Source organism: Prosopis cineraria, unplaced genomic scaffold (genome assembly GCF_029017545.1).
Source record: "Prosopis cineraria cultivar Desert tree isolate PC_DT_omini unplaced genomic scaffold, ASM2901754v1 PC1451, whole genome shotgun sequence".
Lineage (NCBI taxonomy): Eukaryota > Viridiplantae > Streptophyta > Magnoliopsida > Fabales > Fabaceae > Prosopis > Prosopis cineraria.
The window spans coordinates 22,845-31,416 of NW_026556776.1; the positions used below are offsets into that span (position 1 = coordinate 22,845).

The window sequence follows — 8,572 nt, forward strand, 5'->3', positions numbered from 1 at the left end:
GTTCATTTCATTCCATTCCATTCCAAGAAAATCGCAGGCTTACAAGTCAGAAGAGCAGGGAGGGCACGTAACGAGACAAGTCAAAAAGCTTGAGGAGCGGTGCAAGTGCAACGAAGCGACGTCGTCTGAACAGGTGTCAAATTCTCGGCGTTTGAACACAGCGAAAGACCAAACAGTAGCTGTTAGAAAAGGTAGGAGGAGTAGTTCACCCACATATAACTGAACTCCACCCTTCGTCTCTTTGTCTGTTTCTCTGCGTCCTCAGTCCTCTGCCTACAAAAACCTCTCTCCCACAAGCAATCACCGCATCCTCTTGTCGCTTCACAGCAGATATGGCTCGCATGTGTGCGCTCATGGTGGTGGTAATGGTGGGCATGTTGTGTGCAGGGGCTGCTGCACAGTCCAGCTGCACAAACGTGTTGGTGAGCCTGTCGCCGTGCCTGAATTACATACAAGGCAACTCCTCCACGCCTTCATCGTCGTGCTGCTCTCAGCTCAGCAGCGTGGTTCGCTCCCAACCACAGTGCCTGTGTCAAGTCCTCAGCGGCGGTGGCTCCTCTCTCGGCATCAACATCAACCAGACCCAGGCTCTGGCCCTGCCTTCTGCCTGCAAGGTTCAGACCCCACCGACCTCACAGTGCAAAGGTCAGACCTTCTCTTCATATATGTATTAATACCATCAAATAAATCATTGAAGGATATAAGCAGCATCTCTTCATTCATTGCTCCCTATTATAATTCGTGTCTCTAAGCTAACATGAGCTATGGGTTGGCGGCAGCTGCTTCACCAGCGGGCTCCCCAGATGCAGACTCTCCCAACTCAGCTCCATCAGGTACATGCATAGTCTTCGTATTCATCCCTTTGAAGGATAATACAGGGAGTATATTCTGGTCTCAATTTCTCGGTTGTTCATGTTATTTCAGGGACTGGATCTAAAGATGTGCCCTCGCCGGATAATGGCTCGTCCCACGGGAATTCGATCCAGTTATCCATTCCTCTCGTCTTCATTGCTTCTGCCGCAGCATATGCTTCCGCTTTCAGGACATACTGATTCTTTCAGCCACATATATTCCACCTTGGACATGCTATTGATACGAGTGTTCTTGTGTCCAGATAGTATTGAATTCCTCTAGCTCGAAGAGTTCAATAATTCTCATTCGTTTTTGTGATTTTTCATAGTTTTGTATTGTTAAGAGACTTGTGTTTCTCTTCCCTTTATCAATAAAGATGCCTCGAGCCTTTCATTTCCTGCTCTGATCTCATCACCAAATTAACATCACACATATCGTTAAGGTTTATGACAAGATATTTGTGTATGACAAGATATTTGTGTAGACAAGCACCAAGTTAAATGTCTGGTTTCTGCTGAACTTTCGCTAGAATACCGAAGTTCTGATATTACATCAACTATTTAAATAAAACAAGTCCCGAACTTTTTGGCATAACTCAGTAAAGCATTTTACAACAAATGCCTGTAGATTCCTAGCGCTTGTTTCCTTTGGAAGAATATAATCCTATTGTGGCAAGTTCCGATTTAATCCTATCAAATCAAACAAAAGGTTTTCCTACAGCCTAGTACTTCTGATAGATTAACAAAAAATTACAGAAAAACAAATTCAAGAGTTCCTCAGAGAACTATATTTCACTCCATTTAGATCATATACATGAAGGGACTGGAAGCACTTCAGAGCAGCAACATGAACAAGTGAAGTTCAGTATAAACCATATAACTAAAATAACCCAGTAGCAATGATAAAACTTCTCCCTCATCTTTTGCTCTCATTGAATTATGTCTCTTTTCACCCGCTCCATTTGATTTGGTGGGTTAGTGTGTAAACTGGAAAGTAAAGTCCCCATTCCTACAACACTTGTTCTAGTAAACCGCATATGAGCATTCGTCGCCTTCCCTCGAACAGCCATAACAGCACCAGCAGATTTCAGTCATCCCTACCAAAGATGGGAAAGAAAGGACATGCATATTTAGATCAGACTATTAAGGTTTTAATACCTCACCGTATACTAAGAGAAAATAAAAACCAAATTATGAATCCACCCAACCAATGTCCTCGGAATGCTGGACGTGCACAGCAGCACAATTCTATGACCTCTTCTCTAAATTTTGATCGCAATAAAAAACTTGTGTTCCACAAATTTGTAACTTGGCTTCCATAGTATCAAAAAATAAAAGATACGCTCAATATACGCCTTGTGTTGCAATCAATAGATTACAGATTACAAATTATGCTAAAACTGCACCCTCACTGTGTGAAATGCTAGAGTTAAAACACTCGCCGGAAGTGCGGACAAAAAAGAGTATTTTTAGGATGCTGTCTGCTACAAAGCTGTATTATACTGCATTTCTCATCAACAGCACCTTTTATTTTGGCCATCTCATCAAAACATATCTTGAAATTGTCCAAGATTTTGACATGTTAATTAGACACTAGATTTACATACCTCCCTCTCCCTCCCTCTTCTTGTGGATAAAGATCTTTCTCTTGTGTTTCTATTCTATACAAATTCGGTTAAATGGGAATGAAAGTAAAGGGTGCAGACAATAACGAAAAATTTAATATTCCATTAGATAACCTAAAAGCGAAAGTACATTCAAGCTTCCATGTAAAATTAACGACAGCTAAAGGCTTCAGATACCCCTGTGCATCGGAATCTATCTCTCACATAAATGTGACAGAGGTATCAAGAAATTATGTGTCCATCTCAACAAAACAAAATAAAGAATCGTACGGTAGACAGAAATATAAAACTCTGATTATACACACAAAAATACCTGAATAAAATCAAAGTTTTCTACAATTGTTAGCATGTAAATTAGTTATACAGAACAAATACGACTATATTTCTCCCTCTTTGTACAAAGCCAGGAAATTTGTTAAAGAAGCAAACTCCACCAAATTTGAAGCAACTAAAAACTCATACGAACTGTTCATTTATAAGAACAGCATAAGGCATTACCAAAAATTTGTCATATTCAATACTCAGAACAAGCAGCTTGATAACAAAAGTTACGATCCCTTGAGAAGTTACACATCAAGAATGTGTTCTTGAACGAACAAATTCTTCTAGTCTATCCCACACCTCCAATGCTGCAGCCCTGTCTTGGTGTCGTTTGTTCTTACTTATCTGCCAACAAGTATGAAATTTATGCTCAAAGTGACTGTTAGAGCTGGAAAAAAGATGAAGATACTAAATCGATATTATAAAATAAAAATCATCAACCAACAGTAAGGGGCACAAGAAAGAAGAAACCCACCGAAATTATCTTTACATTCCACTGCTTTACATTCTTTGCTGACTCCAAACTGTCATCTTCAAAACGCATATAAAATCCAATAACTGCTAGAACATTAACAGATTGTTACAACTAGCTTCAACTCAACCAAAATTTTTTGCAGATAAATAAACACAACTATACTCGAATTGTAGCGACGATTCCATTTGTTGAATAAAGAAAATTACATAACAACGCAAATTTCAACTCACTCTTGTTGAATATTTCAACGTGGTCTTTGAAAGGCCAGTCCTTAAACTGCCATTCTTTGCCCAACACAAAAACTGCAACCACCCGATCCCAGTCCTCCGCTTTGAGTGTAGAGGGCTTGTCCCTCACTTCATAAGCAGTGACCACCCTGTCCCTGCTAAGCTTCTTCTGCACCGTCACGCAATCTGGCCTTGCCCCCTTCATCTGCTTCACCTTGACGTCAGTCGGTATATAAACCCCATCCTCCAAAAACTCCTTCACATTGTAGATGGTAATCAGCGTCTGAAATGCACTGGGCACCAAAATTATCGGCACTCCTTCCCCTATTTTGCTACCCTTCAAGTGCATTTTGGGTTTTGGAGTAGAATCGTACCCTAGGTCATCTCCAAACCCTAAACCCCGCTCATCCGCCCCCATCAACCGACTCTTAGCAACAAGCCCGTCTTTTCTCTGCTGCGATTCGATCCTCTGCCTCTCCTCTTCGCGCTTCGTCGCTGCAACCAAAACGCTGTAGAAATCCCTATTTTTGCATTCCAGCAAGGCCTCACGGTCCTTCAACGGTCTTTCAGCCGCCCTAATCATCGACATGAAATCCAATTTCTTGTCATCCGGCACAGCTGCGAAGTCGGTGCTGACACGATTCGGAGCAAATGCAGGCTCTTCGGGACGGTACTCGATGGAATCGGTGGAGGATATCTTACCCTGAAGATATTCGAGGAGGGGTTTTCGGTCTGGAAATGTAACGGAAGGGATTCCAAGGGAGACGGTGTTCTGGATGTAATCGGTGTGCTTAAGATGGTGATTCTTGATGTAATGAACTAGGGTTTCGAGGGTGTAACGGTTGCCCTTGGTTGAGCGGTAAGCAGTCTCGACGTTGCAAGGAAAAGAGTATTCATTACCGAATCGGAACTCGCCGCCGAACCGAACTATCTTCTCCAACTCGCCTCGAATGGTGAAGTCCCTCAGGGCAGAAAGGGGATCCATCGGAGAGCTGAAACCTGGGAGTTCTCCGGTGTATCTACTGACTAACAAAAACTGCTGACGGCCCTTTCCCTTAAATAGTTTCTTGGATTTTTTTTCTTTTAGTGAGAATGAGGGGTCTCAAGAAATTTTTAAATAAGTCAGGTCACATCATTAATTATCATCAGTTCAACGAAAATATAATATTCAAATGATATTAAATAAAATTAATTTTAATATAATAATAATATTAAAAAATAAAAATAAATACATATTTATTATAAAAATAAAATTAATTAAAAGTATGTCTCATAAATTTTCTTCAAATGACTTAAAATATTTTAATTAAAAAATTATAAATAACCTACTACATTCAATTTAATAAAAAAAATTTTTGAATTTTATGAGAATATGAATTATAATTATAAATTTTAAATTATTAAAAAAATAGTAAATTATAATTATATTTATAATTAAAAAAATATGAATAGTCAAATAAAAAATTAACAAAATATATTTGTGATTGTTTAATGTCATTAAAAAATTTATTTAAATTAATTATGAATCAAAATTTTTTTTGTTACCAATATACATATAAATTATTTAAAAATTAATAAAATATACTTGTAATTATTTATAATATCAGTTAATAATTTATCAAAGTTAATTATGAGTAATAAGCCAATAACTCATGGCTTTTTGCTGTCGAAATAAATAAAACCATTTAAAAAATTTAAAATATATACTTAAAATTATTTATAATATCAATTTATAATTCATGAGAATTAATTATAAATTACAAATCAATTACTTGCAATTCTTTACTACTGATATATAGATAAGTCATTTAAAAAATTAATAAATAATATTTGAATGTATTTATAACGTTAGTTGATAATTTATAAAAGTCAATTATGACTCTCATGTCAATCAATAAAAAATATTTTATTATAAATAAATATATGATATGTTATTAAAATTTTGTTAGAGGTCCGAATTTGAAGTTTTATTAGGAATCTGATTGATTTATAATCAAACATTCCAGTGTGTAGGATCCTCACTACAATTTTTCACATGTAAACTAAAATACACCAAATAAAGAAATAAAACAAAATTGTATGAAATGAAACTTGAAAGGACAATGCATGAAAAAATCTAAATGAATAAAATATGCTGAAAGATCTAAATAAAAGTGTGGAGTGATATATATAAATGAGTTAAATAAGCTGATTGAAATTGAATAGTGAGTTGCATTGGCATTGAGCCCGCGGATAGATGGCTGTGGAATGTGAGCGCCGCTTCATAGGCTAGCTCAAGCAACTCTTTACTTGAATTATAACTCTTTTTTTAATAATTTTAGGAGTTACAATTTGACGTCACATCTAATTAGCACCATGGCTACCTGAGACTAGCTCAACTAATAAGAATGGCATAAGGTGTATGTATGGATTAAGAATTCAAAGTTCAAACCCTTCCAATACATAAAAGAAAAAATCAATGGCATTGACTTGGTTCTTTTTATTTTAACCATTTTTATAATTATTTTAAATTTTAAATTATAATTTAAAGCAGTATCTCAGGCTTCAGAATTTACAAATAATATGCTGGCAATTTTACCATATTTTTTCTCCAGAAGAGGAAGTCAATAAAAACTATTTTGAGCACAAGAGTATTTATGAGAAAAGTGTAGGTCCCGTTTGATTATGAGCAAGAAATAAAATAGAATAAATTTAAAAAATAAATATAAAAATAAGATATAATAAAAATATGTAAACACATTCATAGGGAGGATATGCAATTTAATTCATAAGGTTAAAAATTATAATTCATGAAAATTTAAAAAGTGTGATGATCTCCACATTTATAATATATATTAATAAATTTTATTATAAGAAAGGGTGATTTAGTTTATTTATTTTTATTTTTATTTTTTAATCTATTTTATTCATTTCCTTTTTAATACCGCAATGTTTGGACATTTTGAAATGTAACTATATTCTGGACTATAAATCAGAGACAATTTTTTTTTTAAACTTGGATTTGTGTTCTAATCTCTGGATTAAATTACACTTTGTTTGCCAAAACTCAGAAATGTTTACAAGTTAAATTTGATTTAATTCGATTTCAACATTATTGGTGCATGCAAGTGGTTGGAGGCTTTTTTATTTAAAACATTTGATGCATTCATTTTATTTTTATATTATATTAATCTTTATAAAAAACGGCTTTTTGACATGAAGATGACTAACTTGTGTTATTTAATTTATGAACTGAAGAATTAATAAATAAAATAAAACACATCTCAAGTGTGTGTAAATAATTATTATAATATAAAATTTAAATTAAACCAATTAAACTAGATGAACAATGTGGTTGATTTACTGCCTTAATTAACACAACCACACTAATTTGAAAAGAAAAGATAAAATTCCAAGGGAAACGCTTCAGGAGTCTTCTCTGCCTTCAAGTCCCCACGCCTGCTTAACACATATAACCGAGTAAGAAGGAGCGTTCTTCTTCACTTTGAGCCTGACGCTAAGGGCTTTGCATTGCTGGGCCTTGCCCGAACATGGGATCTCAATTAATATGGGCCTTCTCTGCCCCCTACGATCAGCTGCCGCCCGCCTTGCTTGACCAACCTGTACCAAGCCTCCATTAAAAATTATAAAATATTTTTAATTAAATTATAATGTTAATAAAATAATTATTTATTTTTAAATTAATCTTATTTTTTATTTATGATGTTTTACCTTAAAATAAACATGATTTATTTAAATAAGTATTTTAAAAAATAATAATTATATATTAAAAAATTAAAAATATTTTATACTTTTAAACATTTAATTTTTTAAAAAAATATTTTATAATTTCAAACCGAGTACTAAATACTCATAGGATGATTTTTTCCCCCTTTCTTGTTTCGTATTTGTTATAAAACGCAATCGGTAAAGCTCAATTTTATGGATGCCTCGGAAATATCGGTGCGACCATTCAACCCCTCGGACGCCGAAGACGTGCTGAAATGGGCGGGTGACGATAGAGTGACTCAATACCTGCGTTGGAGCTCCTTGAAAACTAGAGAAGAAGCTCTGTCATTCATAGAGAGGGTTGCTATTGCCCCATCCGTGGCGTCGATCCATATGTGTGAATGGTCGGTCCGTCGGATACATGTCGGCGAAGCCAGGGTCCGGCGATGACCGGTGCAGGGCACACATTAGCTATGCATTGGGCGTGGATCACTGGGGAAAAGGGATAGTGACGGAGGCTTTAAGGATGGCTATCCCTCTTGTCTTCAAGCAATTCCCTTATCTGTATAGGATTGAGGCGTTGGTGGACATTGACAATAAAGGATCTCAGACGGTGCTTGAGAAATTAGGATTTGTTAAAGAAGGATTGCTCCGGAAATATGGCTTTTGTAAGGGTCAGGTTAGGGATTTCTTCATCTACAGCGTCTTGGCTGCTGATAAGGTGCCTGTTTGAATTTGCCTTTAAAATTAATTAATGGTAGGAAAATCATGTTTTGGCAAACATACCCAAGCACCTTTGTTTTGCCTAAAGTTCCCCCCGCCTGCTTCTCAATATCAATTTTACAGTTGAAACAATTATTATTTTGTCAGAATTTCGGACTTGCCAAGTGTTCAGGAGATATGATTTGCAGACGATCACGATACTCTTCTTTTTGAGTCAACCTCAACTTTTCATTCTTTACATATTAAAATATTAATATTATAATTTAATTTAATTTATATTTATATTGTTAATTGTTGAATAATTTTATACTTCCTCTTATAAAAAATATAAAATATTTATAATTGAATCTCACTTTTAATAAAATGTCTTCAAACTAACACAATTTTTTTTCTATATTTATTCTTTTTAATTGAATGTTTCACTTTAAAATAATCTAAAGTGATTTATTTATTAGAAGTATAAAAAAAAAACACATTAATTGTACTTTAAAACATTAAAAATATTTTACATTTTTAATATTTAACCTTATAAAAAATACCTCATATTTTTTAATGGATGAAGTAAATATTAAATGTATATTTTTTAATAAATCAAATAAATTTAATAACACTGTATGCAATTTTATTAATTATTCTCTTAAA

The 8,572-nt window shown here is 34.6% G+C and overlaps 2 protein-coding genes and 1 pseudogene across 4 annotated transcripts; 2 read left to right on the top strand and 1 right to left on the bottom strand.

Annotated features, from left to right (window-relative positions):
- The first annotated feature begins 241 nt into the window (after positions 1-241).
- Positions 242-1,250, top strand: LOC129300146 (non-specific lipid transfer protein GPI-anchored 5-like). Of its 2 annotated transcripts, XM_054938678.1 has the most exons (3): positions 250-645; positions 780-833; positions 925-1,250. In XM_054938678.1, the coding sequence occupies exons 1-3, from the start codon at positions 333-335 to the stop codon at positions 1,050-1,052; spliced, it is 495 nt and encodes a 164-aa protein (XP_054794653.1). In that variant the 5' UTR covers positions 250-332; the 3' UTR covers positions 1,053-1,250. The 2 variants fall into 2 exon arrangements, with proteins under 2 accessions (XP_054794654.1, XP_054794653.1); XM_054938679.1 differs by lacking the exon at positions 780-833 and having other exon boundaries at positions 242-645.
- Positions 1,251-1,411: 161 nt separating this feature from the next.
- Positions 1,412-4,548, bottom strand: LOC129300145 (protein CDC73 homolog). 2 transcript variants are annotated; one of them, XR_008590713.1, is made up of 4 exons: positions 3,503-4,548; positions 3,273-3,355; positions 2,975-3,142; positions 1,412-1,948 (listed from the first exon to the last, which is right to left on the bottom strand). XR_008590713.1 is itself a non-coding variant. In XM_054938677.1 (3 exons), the coding sequence occupies exons 1-3, from the start codon at positions 4,482-4,484 to the stop codon at positions 3,050-3,052; spliced, it is 1,158 nt and encodes a 385-aa protein (XP_054794652.1). In that variant the 5' UTR covers positions 4,485-4,548; the 3' UTR covers positions 2,772-3,049. The 2 variants fall into 2 exon arrangements, 1 of the variants encoding a protein (XP_054794652.1); XM_054938677.1 differs by lacking the exon at positions 1,412-1,948 and having other exon boundaries at positions 2,772-3,142.
- A 2,872-nt stretch (positions 4,549-7,420) lies between these two features.
- LOC129300144 (uncharacterized) lies at positions 7,421-8,079 on the top strand (annotated as a pseudogene).
- Positions 8,080-8,572: the final 493 nt, after the last annotated feature.

Coding starts and splice junctions, on each gene's coding strand:
- LOC129300145 (XM_054938677.1), bottom strand. CDS start 4,484: ATGGATCCCCTTTCTGCCCTGAGGGACTTCACCATTCGAGGCGAGTTG. Junction 3,356..3,502: donor CGTTGAAATATTCAACAAGA/GTGAGTTGAAAT, acceptor ATGTTCTAGCAG/TTATTGGATTTTATATGCGT. Junction 3,143..3,272: donor GGAATGTAAAGATAATTTCG/GTGGGTTTCTTC, acceptor ACTTGTTGGCAG/ATAAGTAAGAACAAACGACA.
- LOC129300146 (XM_054938678.1), top strand. CDS start 333: ATGGCTCGCATGTGTGCGCTCATGGTGGTGGTAATGGTGGGCATGTTG. Junction 646..779: donor ACCGACCTCACAGTGCAAAG/GTCAGACCTTCT, acceptor GGTTGGCGGCAG/CTGCTTCACCAGCGGGCTCC. Junction 834..924: donor TCCCAACTCAGCTCCATCAG/GTACATGCATAG, acceptor ATGTTATTTCAG/GGACTGGATCTAAAGATGTG.